Source organism: Ruditapes philippinarum, unplaced genomic scaffold (assembly GCF_026571515.1).
Source record: "Ruditapes philippinarum isolate M1 unplaced genomic scaffold, ASM2657151v2 ctg4767_1_1_1_1, whole genome shotgun sequence".
Taxonomy (NCBI): Eukaryota; Metazoa; Mollusca; class Bivalvia; order Venerida; family Veneridae; genus Ruditapes; species Ruditapes philippinarum.
Genome location: NW_026855004.1, coordinates 87361 through 108116, shown reverse-complemented (window position 1 = coordinate 108116; position 20756 = coordinate 87361). Strand labels below are relative to the sequence as shown.

The window sequence follows — 20756 nt, the reverse complement described above, 5'->3', positions numbered from 1 at the left end:
AGGGACGAGGACAAGTAACACTACTATTACCAATATAAACAACACATCTATTTTACAGTGCAAGAAAAAGCATGTGAAACCAACTGGTGCTTTTTGAAACAAGTGGCTCTCTGGTGATATTTTTGTAAGTCCATGGATGTTCCACTAACTTGAGATCATTATTAATCTACAGTATTTGCTCACTTTAACAATCTTAAGTATATGAAACTTAGTCAAAATAACTGGATATCTTAAGCTCGATTAAAATACATTGTACTTCTTGTTTTGGTTCATCAAGGTAGGTATATAATGCAAAGAGTAGGCCTAATAATTCATAAATATCTACAATTTACACATTGATTGAAGTTAATTAATTTTTATCATGTTATTAACGACTAAATTGAAAGTAATAGGTCAAACATACTATTTTAATTGAAAAGAAACAGAAGTGTTTTTATCACAGATTTATTAGTTCGTTAATTACCACTCTCAACAAATACAAAAACAATATTAAAACAAGTTTCATATCTTACAATATCAAACAAGACATTCTAGTCATTTTCAGAAACTATCAATGAATTAGTAAAATTACATGTAGATTTAGATTTTAGTAATTTAGTAAGTAACTTTAAAACTTTTAAATAACTCAGCACTTTATTATCTACACAAGAGCACACATGAATTGTTCAATCTTATGTCTTTTAAAACATCATTGACAGAAATTTTGAAACTATGTTACACTATATCACTATAGCTTCACAAGTGGTGGTTTATAAGGATACAAGATATAAATTGAGAGCCCAAGCAATGCTCTCAGATGACATATATACAAGGTGTTTCGCTTCAAATGAGTACTATATTTAAGTTGATAAAAAAAAAATAGAAACTGCTCTTGCCAAGTGCGTTTAAATCCTAGTTAACATTTAGACTTCCATGAGGAGGAAAGAGGAGCTTTTATATTAAATAGTCCAGTCTTACAAGAAGCTGTCTGCTATTTGTTGTTGTTAAATCCATTCTAGGTTGCATGGTACTATTTTGACATAGTTTTAAGCCTTAAAATGTGTGATTTCTTATTTGCTATTACTTAACATCAACAAAACAAAGAGGGTCTATAAACATACATTTGAAAGGGATCTATATCAACAAACAATATAATAAAGCATTGTGTGTAATAGGCAGAACCTACCATACATGTAGTTTTGTATTAGTTATAAATACACAGAAAAATAGAGACAAGACAGCTTACTAAATCATTATTAAGAATTCAACATATTATTTTCTGACATGTAGTATCATAAAGTTGTATAAGAAGTTGATAATTTTGCTTGTTATCAAATAAGAACACATTTCTCACTTAAGTAGGACATTTCAAACGTTCACACTAAAATTATGTAAGATACATGTAAATAATAAAATTAAAGTGAGATTTTTCACTCATTACAAACACATAATTGAGCTGCGTTATAACAAAACCAACATAGTGTGTTTGCGACCAGGATGGATCCAGACCAGCCAGCGCATCTGCACAGTCTGATCAGGATCAATGCTGTTCACTATCAGTTTTTCGTAAAAGAGATGGTTAGCGAAAAGCATGGATCCTGATCGGACTGCGCGGATGCGCAGGCTGGTCTGGATCCATGCTGGTCGCAAACCCATTATGTTGGTTTTGTCGTGACGCGGCTCATATGTATGTTCTTCCAACATTGAAACTATAAAAAAGATCTCTTTTAATACAATAAGTGTAATAAACAATATCGTACCAACATGAACCAATAAACATGAAATAAAATCACTAAACAACAACTGTATTGTTAACCCTAAAAAAATCCTGCTGAATTACCTGGCTTTCATTTTGCAGTTGAAAGTTTAAAGTGAATTGGTCTATAATAGAAGATCAGTAAAACCAAAAATAATTATGTTGATAGTATTATCATATTAAAACAAACCAACAAAACCACAAAAGAATTATATATGGATGCTATTGGCAAGTGTTGGATACATAATCTAACATATAAATATATAGCACAAAAATATTATTCATCATATATATACATGTATGTTCACACTCAGACACTATACAACTTTATCAACATTTTGTTTTCCATAAGAATATCCAAGTGATGAATTTCTTTTATTATTTAAAATATTTGAAATACACAGGAAAAAAGGTTTCAGCTGGTTGGCAATACTGCAACATGTATGTATATAAAAAATTCCTAAACTTAGGCTAAGTAGAGAATAACATGTTTGTACCTAATATTACAAGTTTATCAGGTAAGGCTAAGGAAAAAAGAGAAAAGCCATGCTGTGACGTGCCCTTATTTTGTTCATGCCAATCTGAAAAATTTTGTAATAGCACACACTTGTTTGGTATTATATTCATCATGTTTTCAATTTCAATATGTGTTTTTTTTAAATTTCAAATGAAATAACCTCTAAAGTTCATGCTGCTCGCAGTAATATGCCAAGGGTCATATCTATAAGAAATAGTCCCAAATGTTTTTAGTCAAATGTAAGTAACAGACTATAATATTCAAAAAATCTGTTTGATTCAAAGTTTATCAGTTTAATATTTTCAAACTAGTAAGAAGTAAAATAATCCATTCTCTTCATTTTATTACCATATGTATTGATGAAGTGTCTGATAAAGCTGAGGGTGACTGATAAAGCTAAATTTATCAGGCATGCAGTTTATCAACAGAAATTAATGTAATAACATAATAAATCATAATATTTCAATACCAAAAGGAAAGTAAATCTAATTAAAGCAGTATATTTAAAAGTACATGAACATAAGCTTAACACACACAAATTCAAAGTTACCAGTAAATAGTTCATACTTCATAATAAACTATAATAACACTCACTGGTACTTTTCCTTTTTAAGCGTAAGGAAAAAGTTCCAATAATTCATAAACATCAACTATAATTATATAGACCATCACTGGAACTTTTTCTCTTTAAGTATATGAAAAAAAGTTTCAGAATAAGTTGTGATAGAGAGTTATTGCTTTTTTGATTTAGCAGCACTTTCTTCCTGTGATTTTTTCCTCCTCAATGCAGCCAATGTAAGGTCTGTAGCCAGGTTCATGTGTCCAATCATTAGACTTACAGCTGCTATACGCTGTATACCCTGAAATAAACACACCAAGTTTGATACACTATCTATAAATACACTATCTCCCCATCGCCAACAGCCTCACCCCATCCTCTTCATCAGTATCTCCCTTTCTCTCTCCAAGTTGAAATGTAATTTGTTTCAGAAATCAATCAGAAATTATGGCATGTATTTAGGTATTTTATACATATATTATGTCATGTATTTTAATTCATAAATGTTAATTTTGTTAGTATTCAACATTGTATATTCAATATTGAAAGGATACCACACAAGTGATTCTGTGAATAATTTCAGGAATGAGAGCATATAAGTAGAATCGCTGAACTTTCAAAAGCCAGATGAATAGCAAGAAATAATTCACTGGCAGGATATAGTCCAAACTATTTATTTAAACTTTAATGTGATGAAAGCTTGAAGTTTATTTTTACATTCCTGGAACTAACTGGTTTTATACGGGCAACTACCCAGTACTGGTTTAAAAGTAGAAACATGGTTATGACCCAAGTAGGACTAAAACCTATAATCCTTCATCTAAATAGCAGACATATTAACCATTACACTACCCATACAGGATGATGAAAGTAACTTAAATCACTCAGCCATAAATCTAAAACAAAGTAATTTCAAAATATCACAAATACTTGTACAAACTTGTATCATTCTGTGAACAAGATTTCTATATTTTGTTTCAAGAAAATATTTCTCTACAATTAAAGTATAAAAGTATAAAACAATCACCTGTGAAACAGCCATCTTTAGGTCACTAATGTCCTGTATCAGAATCAGGTATTCATTCACCATGTTCCATTCCTAAATAATTACAACATCTAGTTAATAACAATACTATGAAATGCATATAACTCTGCACCCCATACATAACTGTATCAACCAAAGGGCATATTTTGTATAAATTGATGCACCTATTTCCCCTACATCCTAACACTGTATTAGAAACTTTTGAGTATATTCTACAGATTTTGTTTAGCTATGACCAATTCTGTATTTATTGCACAACAGGTCATACATTTAGGTAAACACAAAACAAATTTTGTTGAAAATATTCAAAGTTTCTGTAAATACTACCACTGTAGGTCTTTCACAGATTCATTAAAAAATCAAACATATATCTATAGAAACTAAATTCAGAGGGATGTTCATCTATATAAACTTTTCATTAATCTAGAATGTTTTGTTTTCATTTAGCATGCTAGAATTCAAACAAACAAGCCAGTTATTCTTTGTCATTCAGACATTTTAATGCTTTATCATTCATTGTCACTGAAGAACAATCATCATCAAACAAATATTTATCCTGATAATACACTAAGTATGTTAAGGACTACATTATTTGTTAGGAGTATACTTACAATAGCCAGATTTTCCACCTGTAAGAAGAGTTCAGTAAGAGCACGTGAAACTGGTGGTAGTATAACAATGGGTTCAGATTCTTGCTTTGTTATGTTGTTATATAACTGCCATAGTGGCTTCAGAAGACCAAGGTTGATATCTAACTTCTCTAACTCTGTATCTCTACAATATAAAGTATGTTATATCACACATTGCTTATTAACTTGACATTTTGTGATCTGCTTTGGTGGAAAACCAATACTAAAGATCTGTCCAGGTAGAAATTTCTTTCATAACGTTTTTATATATTTCATTATTTTGTAATGGGATAAAGTTTAGGCATACATTATCCAGTGTGAAACCCATAAGAAAATGGTTCTTGGGGGAAAATTCATAAGTTTTTTTCTTAAAGTGAGACTATGTTTGAATATTTGACTTCAAACAATTGGTTTTAACTATGTCACACTAAAGTTGTGTCTGAACTGTGTTGTGTTTTAACTATGAAACACCTATGTTATGTCTGAACTGTGTTGTGTTTTAACTATGACACATCTATGTTGTGTCCCAACTGTGTTGTGTTTTAACTATGTCACACCCAAGTTGTGTCTGAACTGTGTTGTGTTTTAACTATGTCACACCTATGTTGTGTCTGAACTGTGTTGTGTTTTAACTTTGACATACCGATGCTGTGTCTGAACTATCTTGAGGAGAAGTTGAATTGTTTTCAGTCTTTGGGTTCCTGTCTGTTTGCTGGCTACATAAACTAAAGATGTCCATAACTCGCTCAATGGTAAACATCTGTAATAAAATATTAGAACCCAATTTACCACTGAGAATTGAAATATTTCAAAGTTAAAGCCTAGTACATGTACATGTATATGAAAATAGCATGCACAAGTTCATTCTGTCACTCAGCTCATATCTGCATTGTCTTGATTCCTTTATTATATATGAAAAAAGAACACAATACATGTCCTGTTTGAACTTTTGTATATTAGCAGTTGATATGACAAGTTTTTGTTGTCATAACAACACTGTCATATTGATATGTTTGATAGAATTTAACTTTTTCTTTTTCAAAATTGCTGCATTTCAATATGAAAATGTAATTATGCATGTTAACAAATTTATTCATAACAAATTAATTTTGCAAACTGAACATATCTTGTAAAATAAAATAAATTATTTTCATGATATTGATATAGGCATTAAAAAAATCAAAGGTTTGTCAGATGAAAAGAATGTTGGTATATAAATATAAACAAATAGAAAAAAAGAAAAAGACGAGCCAAGTTTTAACTGTATTTATTATTCTACTAGTTTTGGTTGAAAAACAACCTTCATCAGGAGTATAGTGCAATATATAAACAATTAGGACTGTTCTCACCTAGCCATGTTTGATGTAAGTACATCATTTAGGATGATATATCCGGTCTCAAAGCTGTCTCTTGTACCAGCTGTTACTGTAAATTTATAACCCCAGTGTGAATGTGTTGTGCTCACCTCTGTCTCAAAGTCATAGTATATTGTATCTCCTAAAATATAACATTTCTCCATTGATTGCAGTGACATAAAGTAAGTCACAAAGTGAGAATAAACGTGCATACAAACTAGGAATCAGATTCAAGAAATGTCCAAGTAACATTACTTATTTATTATTATCAAAAGATAAGTTATAGACAATATACCTATACTAATATGTCTGTCATCTCTGTTGGATAAGATGTAATCAATGTTATATAATTGCTTGTAAAATGTCTATTTTTATGTTTATTGAAAATCTTGTCGAAAAAAAGATTTTGCATTATATATGTGTTATCTTTAATGCTTTTTTGTCTTGTATTATCACAATAAGCTTCCTTTGTTAAATAAAGAGTTTATTATCATTATTATTATTACATTCCACCAAAAAAAAAAATGCAAAGTTACAACCCGGTCAGAAATTGACCTTTGACCTTCAACTATGACATTGACATTAAAGAAGCAAACAAGGGTATTGCATGCAACAATCTACTTACTGTGGTGAAGACATATGCTATATGTTCTGGCAATCCATGAAGTATTAACAAAGTTACATGCCTAAAAGGATTTGACCTTTGACCTTAAAGTGTGGCACACAAGACAGCATTCACTTTTAGTAAACATGTGAACTTTTTCTTTTTTGAAATAAATCCCATCATGCATGCAGATGATATGGTCCAAACAAACTTTCCAGTAGCCCTTATGACTATTATCAAAAGTTCAATCCTTTGCTGTGACCTTGACCTTCAGCTGAAGACCTGGACCTTGTGCATGACACATTATTTTTTTATAGTGATCAACTGTAACATGCATGAAAAAGTAATAGTCGGGAATCAAACTTGAACAGACTATATGACAAAGTCACAAACTCAATCCCTTGCTGTGTCCTTGAACTTTGAGCTACATGTATGAACCTTGGTCTTGCAAACTACACAATGTCTACTTATGGTAATCATGTATATTAATTCATTTTAAAAATACCATCATGCATGTAGAAGTTCAAGACCAGACACAAACTCAAACTGCACTTAAAACTTTACGAGTTCAATCCCTTGAGCAATGGAATTAGGTCTTGGATTTGTCAATCTACCTGAAGCGAGTCGAATAACTGTATATCATATACCTGGAATTTGGAAACTGGTCCAAACACCTCTAGAAGATCCCGACATCTTATAACTATTCTGTTGCATGTCAGATGAAGAACTAAATGTTAGAACATCATCTTCCTTTGTTGAACACCTGCAATAACATAATCATACAATCAATAACATAGAGTGAGTGCTTAACACCCTCCCTAAAATATTGATAAAAAGTTTGTTCCTATGGAAAACACCAGGACTTGGTTAGAACATGCCCTAACCATCAAACCAAGTGCACTTTGTTTCCGTCTGTAATTTCATTACATTTCATCCACAAAGCCTGTGTTGATAATGACACACTTCTGTCACCAGATGACACGCCTCTATCACATAATTATGGCACGCCTATGTCAGCAGAATAAAGCCTAGTCAGTCTGTCTAAACAATTATACACTCTTTGTTTGTTTCAATTTTGTTTTTAATGATGATATTTTAATTAGATTTACAATGTAGAGATCCAAAGTGAAAGCAGGAAATGAAATCTTGTTTACAATCAACTGTAGAAGCATCATGATATCCTCTGAAAATGGGAACTTAAAGTATCATAAAGCAAGACAAACATGTATAATACACTACAAATACATGTTTAGCTAAATTGGAAAGTCTCAATAACAGTCCAAATCTTACTTGGAATCAAAGTTGACAGTCAGGAATGAGGCACCAGGAAGCTGGATCTTTTCTTTCACCAACTGATTTTCACCAGTTTTATAATTGTGTTGCGACTCTCTTGTGATCACAGACATAGTGACTTCTTCCATAAACTGACAAGCTGTCCGAGCTATTGGTACCAAGCTTGCTTTCTCACAATGGTGGACCAGATTTTGGACAACCTTGATAATAAAAATAACAACATTTTCCTACTTTTCCATATAAGGATTTTTTCTAGTAATAAAGAATGAAAACAAAAAAGTTTTCTTTAAAAGAAAAAGGTTGATCTTATTAATAAAGTATATGTTCAATTAAGAATTTTTATGAGAATTAAGAAAATGATAGTGGTGGCATGGCTAAGTGGTCAATGCCTCAAACTTATAATCTAAAGGATAGCTAGCCACTTGAGTTTAAACCTGTCAGGGGCAAGTCATTGTTTCCTTGAGCAAGAAACTTTAAACTCATTGCTCAATTCTTGTTGGTTCCAAGAATGGATTTGAGAGTGTTTTTAAGCTTATACTTTCCATACAAACAAACTAAAATAAATTCTGAATAAACTAAGAAACTAATATTTTACTTATAAATACAGCTGTTGTATATCTCTATATATGTACCTAAACATTAAACAATTTATGTACATAACTTACTTTCTGGAAATTATCTCTACTTCCTGTTTTATATAGAAGGTCAAGGACACAAGGTATCTGCTGTACTTCCTTACATCCAAGTAGGTCAGAGTTGATCACATGACCGTAAGCTGGCCAATGAGCAAGCAGGCTGGTGAGAACTTGTCGTGCATACAAAACTGACATAGCCATGTTCACCTGTAAATAAATAATATACCATAAATAGACCAAGATTTGATGGGTCCCAAAATTTTAGATGTTTTAGGATCCGTTTTCCCAGAATAGTAATTTTTATCTAGTGAAATGGCCAGTAAATGAAAATATCTGCAATGCTTTTTGCTTAAATCTGGCTATGAATCACACATTTGAAATATTTTCAATTATATTCTTGGTTAATTTCTTTATTAAATTTTGTAGAATTTTCTATTTTAAATGTGTCATATAATCTTTGTAAGAATTTCAAGTTTTTTAGCCTTTTTGACCAAAGTGGAGCCCCATTCTTTAACAGAATGCTTCTTGTTTAAATTACGTCAAATATTGACAAATAAATCAATATATTCAGAGTAACTATGGGTCATAAAATATATTATAACCTTAGCGAGATATTCTCTTGTGCCAGTCTTGCCATGTTTTTCTAGCTCTTTCTTCAGTAAGTCAGCACTTTTTGTTTTCCGTTGTTTAACAATCTCCTCCTGGACATCGTTGTCCGGACATTGAATCAGTTTCTGGGTATCTACTGCTGTCTCTTCTGTCGCTTTCTCTATTTTCCTACAAATAACATCATAACATTTGAAGATTATATACATTCAAAGATATTTTTCTGTTTTCCTACATAAATTATAACATTTGAAAGTTGCATATATTCAAAGATATTTTGTAAGCACTGAAAAAAAAATGAATAAAAATTTATTGAATTTTCTAATGACTAATGCTAAACTGAATGTAAATATACCAGTAAAAGGTTATCAAGTACACATTAAATAATCTAGATTTGACTTCCAATGTTACCAACTCAGTAAAATCTATAGTAAGAGTCATCTTCAGTGTAGTTGGATTGCACTTCGTGGTCACTAGCTCAAAACTTTATGTGGTAAATTCTCTCACTTCCAGTGACAACAATTTATTGGTTTTTGACTAAAGCCCGACATAATGTTTGATCATTACTGGGCCAAGTTTACCAATAGCAAGAGTACTGTGTACTAACATATAATAACTACAAGTACACTAAGATTCCCCCTCCTGTACTACAGTGAAAAACTTGACAGCTATCTGTTTCAGTGTTCATTATGACATAAGGAGAAGTTTCAGATGCTGCCTCCATAAAAGTTCTCAATTAACATACTGACCCAAGCAAACAATTCTGATCTATAACTAGTATTACTCTTTAGTTAACCATAATAATGATTGTTAATGCTAGATAAAATCATACAGACTGTATCTTTGGATTTATATAGCAACTAACACTTTTTTTGCATAGTAATAAATCTTGATACTTAAAAACAAAACAAGTGCTTTGCAATTAAATTTCAATGCTTAGCAACCAAATGTCAATGTTTAATAACCAATTTAACATTAACGTTTACCAACCAAACATGAATGCTCCGCAGAAATACCAAAATGCTCAACAACCTGGCATAAATGCTTAGCAACCATAACTGTAGTCATGACATTTTTCCCCATTTGTCATACCTCTCAGTTTGTTTAAGATCCATGATTTAAAACCAACCAAAACATCAAAGCTTAGTAAAAAGACTAAACTGCTTAGCAACAATTACTATGATTATGACATTTTTCCACATATGTATTTGTACGCACCTCTCAGTTTGTTTGAGGGATGGATGGTAATGTATTCCTGTATCAATGACTTTTTCTGACAGTGTTGTACTTAGTATTGCCTCTGGATGCTGAGACTGTAGAATTACGTCCCTGAAATACATCATATATATTGATAATTACCACTTGCCTATACCTTTCAAATGTTACTAAAATACCAAAAAGTAACATATATAATAAACAACATATATTAGATGTTTTATGCACCTTCTTTTGTATATATAAATCTTCAGAAGCACAAGGATGCATTAAAAGCCTGAGCCTGCATTTGCACTATTCAAAATCAGTTATTCTGTGTTTCGTTATCTGTATTTCCTGTAAAGAAACCACTGCTTGTTCAATGCATGCATTTCACATACTGGTATGACATCATTTTATAGTTACGTTTTGATAATAAAATAACTAGGGCTGTCACTGCATTAAACGATTTTACAATGTGCCCTCAGTCAAGCATATTAAAAAACATGCAACAACGGTGCATGATCATGAAAATCTATCCATTAATGCATGTTTTACCTTTGGTTATTGTATACATGCGTCTGCAGTTTTTATGAAAGAATATAACGTAAAAATCAAAAATACTGAAAGTTGCAACATTTTCTTAAATATAGAACATAGTTATTTGTGTCAATGCAAGATCAAATCATATTTTGCCTAGTATCCCACATAATACTTCAAAAGTGGCATAACTAACTAAAAGTTAAATCATATTTTTGAAAATTGGTATTTTGAATGACTTACCATTTTTCTGAAAGTTTCTTGATGATTTCTTTAGGAGTAGCATCAACACCTTCAAAACTGAAATATAATTCAATTTAATAGTACATGTACAGTAAAGACTGTTTTAGTGACCCCCTGTATATAGCGACGTTCTGTCTTTAGTGACCATAGCTAGGTGCGCCGAACAGGATTTACTATACAAATGGTCTGTATGTAGCGACTCCCTGTCTAGTCCGTACAAGGACCATGATTTAGTCACCCGTTACGGTATTTGAGCCGTGAAAAGCGACTTTTGCAAGGGGAGCAGGGCTTGGGTTAGGAGGTGACTTGGGCTAAGAAGTCGCCTTCGGATCAGCGACTTTGCTTAAAACAAACTTCAAAGTGATTTTGAAGTCGGTCGATTTTTTTAATGATCTGTCATACTTATTTACACTGCTAGGTCTGTTTACAATTTGTTTGCCTCTCAATTACAACCAATTACCGTTAATCCGCTAGTTAAGAACGCGTGTCAACATCATCTAATACACGCCGCAAGGCAAGCGTTCACTATGTATATCTCTCTCATTATGTATTCATGCGATTGACAAATCAGAACGCGCGTTGTATCTACGGCAGTTTGCATTGACCAATCGGCAACACACTAATACACTGTTGCTCTTTGTTGACAATTACACAAAATGGCGACAGATTCAATCAATTTTAGCCGATTGCATGATTAAAGACACAATCATATACATAATTGCTGCGGTGTTATGGCGAGTAAAGATAAACAATGCCTAACGTCTTTAAGGTGTGGTTATGTTCGAAAACTCGACTGTTAAAATTTTTTTTCGGAGCACTAACCTGTAGAAATTATGTGAAGATTTGTACCTAATGTTTTATTAAAACATTGATTTCCGTAAACAGGCTGATTATACAAAATTAAATGTCAAATGAAAATTATAGACGATGACCAGCATGACTCATTGCCAATATGGCAAGTGGCACTGCTCTATCTGCCCTGAATATTGTTACCAGCTAAACATACTCACAACCTGTATACAGTATATGTAAATATTGTGTTTGCTATTGGTATACATTTATGAAAAGTAGATTTATAGTAGAATTGTTTTATTTGAGAGGTGTTTCTTATTTCTTTTCTGGTTTATTCCTAACTTATAATTTTCCAGATGACGCCTAATATATCTCCCAACTTCTCCCTAAAGTCTCGAATATATATGAATTATGTAGAGACTGTCCACAGTGACTCCCTGTCTATAATGACCTTTTTTCTTTTCTCCCATTGAAGGTCACTGTAAACAGTTTTTACTGTATATTCAAAAGTGGAAACCTTAATAATACTGCTAAATACCACACTGTAAAGACATGTCTATGACACCTGATTTTAAAAACATCATACTTGGAGTATGTTTTTCAGACATTCAATAAATCAAAACACAGCGGGCTAACAGTTCAAACAGTTGCAATAAAGTTCTTTCCACATTTTAGCTTCCCTTTACCAAATGTCTTTACCTGGACACAATATCTATCAAACATATTTCCAAGTTAGAGTCATGAACTACAATTTGCTTAGACAAGTCAAGTTATGTGTTGCTGCGATACAAATTTATCTTAAACTTCCATTAGTCAAATGCTACCATTTCTTCACAATGAAATTTCATTATTCCTCTTAGAATTACTTTAAACTTTCACACATAAAGTGTTAAAAATTCAACAAAAAAATAGGTTTAGTTTCTCCGCTCAAAATTTTAAACCTTTTACTAAAAAGTACACTTACTTTTCCAGGATAGCTTTCACCACAGCATCTGGGTTTCTGTCATTCATGTCATATATAACTTTTAACACAGATATCGGCAAGTTCAGGTCACTTCGTAATATCTGCAAATATGCCAAAGATAATTTAAGATCAATTATTGTGCACAAAAAATTTAAGTTATCATATCTATCTAAGTTTAGTTGTGAAAGTTGTTCTAACAAAGTATATTACTGGTCTTCAAGTAGACTGGCTATTTAGGTTTGATTGTGAAAGTTGTTCTTACAAAGTGTATTTTAAGTTTTCAAGTAGACAGGCTTACATATTTACCATGTGTCATATTAACCTATAACCTGCTGGAACTAAAAGTGATTAACCTTTGCCCTCAGTACAGAGCCAGGTCGTATACTGTTGACAGACTGACTAAATTGTCACCTTGATATCTCTAAACTTGATAATATACAGTTCCATAAATAAAAGCTGCATCAGTCCATTTAAGAAATTGTGCAGGTTGACAAAAATTATTGACCTCAGTTAAGCAGAAGCTAATGATCTGGGCTGCAGCTCCACAACAAAACACATATTGGATCACATCATTTGAATTTCTATTTGTTTACATAATGTTTCAACAAAGCAAGTGAAGACAATTTGTGGGTGTTTATCTATACTCTATATTGGTGACATAAACATCACTGCTAGTACACCACAAGAATTTTAAAGACAAAACAAATGTACATACTCTAAACATGAGTTGTGTTTTCTCATCAAGTTCGTGGAACATGTCCAGCTCATCAACGATGTTTATCTCCGTGTTACCAGACGACACTGACGATGACGAGTCACTTATCAGACTCTCGTCACTGTCCGAATCTTCGTCTTTACTCAGAGATTTGGAGTTCTTGATCGCTTCCTTGAGTTTATTTTGTAACTCGTTCACAGAGGCAGGTGCTTTCTTTACAGTAGTCGTACAGCCCTCGTGTGTATACAACATCAGAGATAGTACCTGGGGATTACAGAAAAATTATAATCTCTGCTCAAAACTATAGTGATATTAGTTCATGAACATTAAGTTTATATAAATGTTATGCACCATATGGTTATTTTAATTTGTTTGCCATTACATTTTTACTCCCATTACAATGTTACTTGAGTATTTTTTTAAATAATAATTATGTATTAAAATTGAGTAATGGGGAACGTACAGCACCTTTGTTCAATTATAAGCACTTAAATATTTATAAAATACAAGTTTTTCACTTAAGTTTAGCCTATATAAATACAACTTAATTATGCTCAAATTATCCTTTTTTAAAATGTATCGTCAGATGCCAATTTTTGTGTAAAAGCATCACAATATCTAAACCATTAACAAATTTACCTCCAAATCTTTCAGTAACCACTGTTGACTAAATCCCGTCCCCTTACTTGCCGTGGAAACAAGACATTGTATAAAGTCAGGGGCGTATAACTCATTTATACAACAATTACTGGCACTCTGTAAACTGTTATGTAGAAGTTTCAAAGCCAGCGACAACACCCACAAATTCTCTACATTTTCAACAGTCTCTGTAAAAACATGTCACATACTTCATTTTATTCAGATTAATGTTTCCCCGACAGTAACCATGTTATTTTCTGATGAAAATCAATCAAATTTGAGCTGCGTCACGACAAAACCAACATAATGGGTTTCGACCAGCATGGATCCAGACCAGCATGCACATCCGCCCAGTCTGATCAGGATCCATGCTGTTCGCTATCAGTTTCTCTACTTGTAAGCGAACAGCATGGATCCTGATCAGACTGCCCGGATGCGCAGGCTGGTCTGGATCCATGATGGTCGCAAACGCACTATGTTGGTTTTGTCATGACGTTGCTCATTTATAATTCCATTAGAGAGAACTGGTGAAACATTACTTGACATAATTTCTCTGTAATAATGGATTAATCATATCAACATTCTCTGTTATAGTGAACAAATCAATTGAAATATTCATATAATCAGTGAAGCTATGTTACCCAGTCTCATTTTACTTTATTTATTACAAATGTATAATGGACCTTTGTTGAACTTCATTTTCTTCAACATGACAGCTTTCTGTTTTGAAAATAAGACAGAATAAAATCTTTACACTGAACTTGAAATAAATTTCACAAATATTATGACTATGATTTCACGAATGACTGTGATAACATGAATATCATGACTGAGAAAACATGAATGTTGTCACTGTGAAATCATAAATATTGTGATTATTGTGATATAACTAATGCCTGTGATATTTTCATACATGTGAGCTTTTTTCGATGATCAAGAGGGAGATTTTTCTTCAAAAAGAGGGAGATTTTAGAATTTGCAATAAACAAAGAAGGAGAGTCTGACTTCAAAAATAGGTAGATTTCTTTAATTTGTGAAAATACACCTTATTTTAAGAAAAATCTTTGAAAATATGGCTGCAGAAAGTGGGAGTCTCCCGCTAAAAGTGGGAGAGTTCACATGTATGTATTATTGACAGATTGACAGCATGAACTGTCTCAACTGTAATGATATATTATATTTACCAGAACTTTTCCTTTCCACAATATCTTTGACAATATCAACAAACTCAACAATATTTGTAGAGTCCCAGACCTCTGTAGTCATTGATACACAGTCTATATACTTGTCTGGTACCTGAATACAAAAGAAAAATTCAATATACATAGGTAAGAAAATGCTTCATCACAAATTGCGACGCAGGAGTGTAATAAAACCATTTAATAAAAACGATATCACACTAGTGTAATAACACTTTGACATGACATCATTTGTGCTATACATAAACATAGCATTAAAGCGCGCTAATGTTAGTGTTACACCATAGGTGTGTCAATGAAAAATGACTCTTTAACAGTTAACCGTTCTTATTTTAAATAAGTGATAAATAGAATATTATATTTGTGTAGATTCAATACTAAATTTATTGAACCAGAGGCTCGCATAATATGATTTCATTCAACTCATTCAATAAATTTAGTATTAAACCTACACTCATGCAATATCCTTTATATATATTTTTACATGTAAATCAAAGAAACATATGAATATAAAAAATTGTCTTATTTTTTTTAAACAATGTAATAATGTTAACAAATAAAGTAATATATAAAATTATACATACAGTATGTCTCTTCCTTGTTTTGACATCTACAAGCAGGGTAGTATGTTTATCTGGGTAGTGTTTAAGAACCACACCTCTTTTATTATCCATTCCTGTATGATTATACATCACCAGTGTTCCAGTTGTCAAAACCTACAATATACAGGAAATATGTTTTGTTGTTATGTAAACCCATTATGTTACAATTGTACGTTAAGTTTTATAGGTAAAGGAAGATCTTTGTTACACCCCATTATTTCTGACAGAAGCTGGAACCATAAAAGAACCACCAATTTTAAATATGCTATCTAGAAAAAACCATGTCAGGTGAAACAAATAACCATTTAACAAGAATAACAGTCAGCCTGATGTAAATGATGTTGCTTCAAACAAAGCTAAGAGGCTAACTGGTCAAGCTATTAATGTGTCAGACTAGTAAACTAAAGATTGCTGGCTGAGTGGGTTCAAAACCCTGTCAAGGGAAAGCCATTGTTATCTTGAGCAAGAAACTTAACACTAATTGCTTAGCACTGGTTGGTTCCAGCTATATCGTTATTACGTTTGTTTCTTACAAAATCAAACTATAATTATAGTTTCTTACAAAATAAAACTAAAATAAATTCTGTACTTATAATGAGAGCAAGTAGACAATATATTTTAAGACTAAGTGACTATGACCTTGACCCAACCGAGATGAAACTCATTCAGAGTACATGAAAGGTTAAAAATCCCTATTAAATATCTAAAACATCAAATGAGCCGCGTCATGACAAAGCCAGCATAGCGGGTTTGCGACCAGCATGGATCCAGACCAGCCTGTGCATTTGCGCAGTCTGATCAGGACCCATGCTGTTCGCTATCAGTTTCTCTACTTGTAATAGGGTTTGTAAGCTAACAGCATAGATCCTGATCAGACTGCGCGGATACACAGGCTGGTCTAGATCCATGCTGGTCGCAAACGCATTACGTTGGTTTTGTCATGACGTGGCTCCAATATCTAAAATATGAGCCAAATGTTACAGGTGTTATAAGAAATGGTAATTAATTATGGACAAATCAACCAGCAACTAAATATGCTCAACTGAAAAAACAATTGTGTAGAAAAATAATTATGACCAGTACACCATTACGATAATTATAACCACAGAGTCAAATACAACAAATGAAAATACTTCATATTAAAACACATTTTACCAGCAGAGTAAAGAAAAGAAACTACTGTTTATTAGCCATATAATGTTACAAATACCTCAGGAAAACCAGCCATTACAAACATTGCAAAAATTGAAGACAGCTCTGGTTTCTGAAATGAAGAATAATATGTTTACTATAACAGCTAAATGATTTACATTTATTTCTTATAAATAACTACATGTATAAAGTAAAAAAACTTCAATGGTGTGAATCTGTTTGTAAAAAATTTTAACTAAAATTCTAAAACAGATTAAAAAAGATTTCATGTCTTGATCTCATTCTCTTTTGTATAAGGTAAACTTTATCTTTAATCTTGACAATATTTCTACATGAGCAGAAAAGTTCACATAAATGTTGCAACTAAAATTTTTGGCACTTTAAGTGTTGGCATCTACATCACAAGATGATGCTGCATTGAGATTAATTTTCATTTGAAATGTAATGCATTTGTTCCCCTTTATTTCTTGTTTCTATCCTTTCAGAAGTATCCCAACCCCAACAAATATATATCAGTAACTACAAAATCATCTTTAAAATAAATGTTGTAGTATATTTACCTTGGCAATATTCTGTACACATTCCGTAAGATGATGGTGTAGCACAAGTTTCCATTCACGGGAGTTATATAATCTTTGGAGTATCCTAGCAACAGAGCATGACCATTCTAAACCAGATCTGAAATATTGTAATTCTATTAATGTATCCTAGCAACAGAGCATGACCATTCTAATCCAGACCTGAAATATTGTAAAAATATTAATGTATCCTAGCAACAGAGCATGACCATTCTAATCCAGACCTGAAATATTGTAATTATATTAATGTATCCTAGCAACAGAGCATGACCATTCTAATCCAGACCTGAAATATTGTAATAATATTAATGTATCCTAGCAACAGAGCATGACCATTCTAATCCAGACCTGAAATATTGTAATAATATTAATGTATCCTAGCAACAGAGCATGACCATTCTAAACCAGACCTGAAATATTGTAATAATATTTATGTATCCTAGCAACAATATGTTAATTATTATTTGAATCCTGAATCTTTTTTTTTTTACATTTTGCTCAAATTTTGATTTTATTGAAATATTTTTGCTCATCTGGATGCATAAAGCTTTAAAACAAATTATACAAGACTCATTTGCAATACTATCAGCATAACCAACTTTAATAAATAAAACAAGCTGAAATAATTTAAAAATTCAGTAGATGAATGCTCACTTTTCTAGACAAGAGGCTCCAAATGTAAACAGATATTTGATGGTACTGTATCCCTCCATTTCACCACTGGTAACCTCCCTGTCCACTGAGCTGTCTGCTACCTGTAATACCAAATGATAAATATAATTTGCTTTCTACAAGTAGGACTTTTGATTATTAACCCTTCAAGTGCTGGAAACCAAAGCGTTAAGCCTTTGCAACCAGTATAGAGCCAGGCCAGTCTGCACACCCATGCAGTCTGACCAGGCTCTATACTGTTGGCTGACAAACTTTAAATATTCAAATTGATATCCCTCAAATTGATAATGGACAGTCTCAAAAATCAAAGTCCATTTGAAATACTCAGCATGTTAAGGGTTAATACCATCTTTAACAAATAGATAAATACATTATAAAGGAGAAGTTTACTTAGGTCATGTTTAAAGTCACACTTTAAAGGTCATGCAATGACTCTGAATATAAATCTAATGAAGGTCCCATATTTTTCTATGCGATAAAACAGGCATACACGTGGCAACACAGACCTTCTGTACAGCTGAATAGTTTCAACATACAAAAATACAAGTCACAAATGAGATACAAACTCATAGCAGTCATGTCTTTACTAAAACATCAATACAGTACCACTTTGAGATATAATTATCTTGACTAGGAGAGGACACTCATAAGCTGTCATAGCTTACTACCCAATCCCAAAATGTATTGTGTAAATATCGTTCATTACGCAAAATGTAAATATATCAAATAAATATGTTTAAACCAATTACCTTGACCGGACATTTAGTCAGTAACAATCCCAACAAACCCATGGCAAGATGTCTGGTGTTTACTTCATGACCGCTCTGACCTCTACAATAACATCAAATATACTCAATATACATTAGTACACTAGCAACAATGATGTCAATAAAATATGAGGAAACATGGCCACGATTACATTAGAGTTTTAACCCACTATCTCTGTTCTGTGAAAAGACACAGTAAACACTAGCTCATCTGATATCTGATATTTTTTGTTCCTTTTACGTCACACCAACACCGTCAAGGTCATAAGGCAACTTTCCAACTTTACTTGTGGAGGAAGACCACAGGTGCCACTCTATGCATTATTTCAGGCACGAATGGGCACCTGAGTAGAACCACCGACGTTCCGTAAATTAGCTTGATAGCTTAATTCCTCATATGAACAGATTCGAAGTTCCTGGTGGGATTTGAATCCACAATGGTGAGAGGCAAATGGTTTGAAGTCAACAACCTTAACCACTAAACCACACACACAGAACAATCTGATTGATATTTTACATGTACATATATAAACTCTTTTAAAGGGGAAAATTATGTGAATCCAAGAACTTATTTTCATATTGTTATGGAAGAAAGCCATTTAATTGTTTAATTTTTTTTTTACCTTGAAATGCTACAAGGATCCTTGTGATGATACATTTTTTTCTGGTGACTGGTATCTCAAATTGATAAAAATAACAAACAGATAAAAATTACCTTGAAATTTTAAACAGCAGCTTCAGAAATTCTTGCGTCATAAAATTGAAACTAGATCCACTGGGCCCAGCCTGGAAAAGAGAAATTACAATGGGAATAATAAATAAATCAATCAAGTATTGGCAATCTATACAATAAATTTCAACATCTAAAGAAGATAGTAACAGGATTGGTTGATACATATTTTTCATAAAATCAGTAATTGTCTAAAATAAGCAGAAACAACTGATAAACTAGATTAAGGCTTAATTATTTCTTAACTTCCATGTCTCTGAGGGGGTTTATAGGTGGTTTTAGTTTGTTTTTGCTAGGAATGAGAGAGGGGAACGTAATACAAAATGTATCTGTAATGTTGCTGGAAGGAAAATAAAAGAAATTTCAACTAAACACTGTTTCCAAGCAAGAAAACATACATGTAAATTACATGTAAATAATTTTGAAAATTATTGGGAATTGTAAGTTTGCTTCATAAAAAACCAACACATTTTTCTCCCAACCAAAACTGTCTGGAATTTAGAGCCCTTAATGTGCTGAATTTCTAACATGGACTTGTCCTGCTTCCATTAATGGAATGGCCAATTATAAACTTTGGGGATATTGAGATAAAAATTTTAAGTTGGTCATCCAACAGTATAGAGCCAGGTTACACTACAGGGCTGTGCAGACTGACCTGGCCCTATACTGTTGGTAAAGGTTATTCACTTTTGGTTCCAGCAGGTTAATGATTAAATGAAAGTAATGCATCCATAATAGGGAATCAATGTACACAGTAACATTGAATATCTCTTTTCTTTACAATATGATAAAGCTTTTAAATTCATCACTGCATCCAATTTCTCCATAAAAATCTTCTTTTATACATTATCTTACGTTTGCATCATGAGGAATCATGGCACCCAGTAGACCCATAAATTATTTCTTTTAGCAGTTAGATTAACTTACATTTGCATCATGAGGAATCATGGCACCCAGTAGCCCCATGAATTATTCCTTTTAGCAGTTAGAT

The 20756-nt window shown here is 32.3% G+C and overlaps 1 protein-coding gene across 1 annotated transcript in view; it reads right to left on the bottom strand.

The window, feature by feature from the left end:
- Positions 1-428: 428 nt before the first annotated feature.
- The window catches only part of LOC132741791 (zinc finger ZZ-type and EF-hand domain-containing protein 1-like), a 100055-nt gene continuing 79727 nt past the window's right edge, over positions 429-20756 (bottom strand). The window contains 21 exon segments of the mRNA XM_060730062.1: positions 429-3112; positions 3839-3910; positions 4468-4630; positions 5129-5245; positions 5835-5982; positions 7092-7207; positions 7735-7937; positions 8403-8579; positions 8975-9149; positions 10197-10307; positions 10956-11012; positions 12712-12812; positions 13427-13690; positions 14066-14253; positions 15250-15361; positions 15849-15980; positions 17077-17130; positions 17579-17696; positions 18251-18351; positions 19018-19099; positions 19751-19821. Coding sequence (XP_060586045.1) covers positions 2984-3112; positions 3839-3910; positions 4468-4630; positions 5129-5245; positions 5835-5982; positions 7092-7207; positions 7735-7937; positions 8403-8579; positions 8975-9149; positions 10197-10307; positions 10956-11012; positions 12712-12812; positions 13427-13690; positions 14066-14253; positions 15250-15361; positions 15849-15980; positions 17077-17130; positions 17579-17696; positions 18251-18351; positions 19018-19099; positions 19751-19821 — 2691 coding nt within the window. The 3' untranslated portion in view covers positions 429-2983.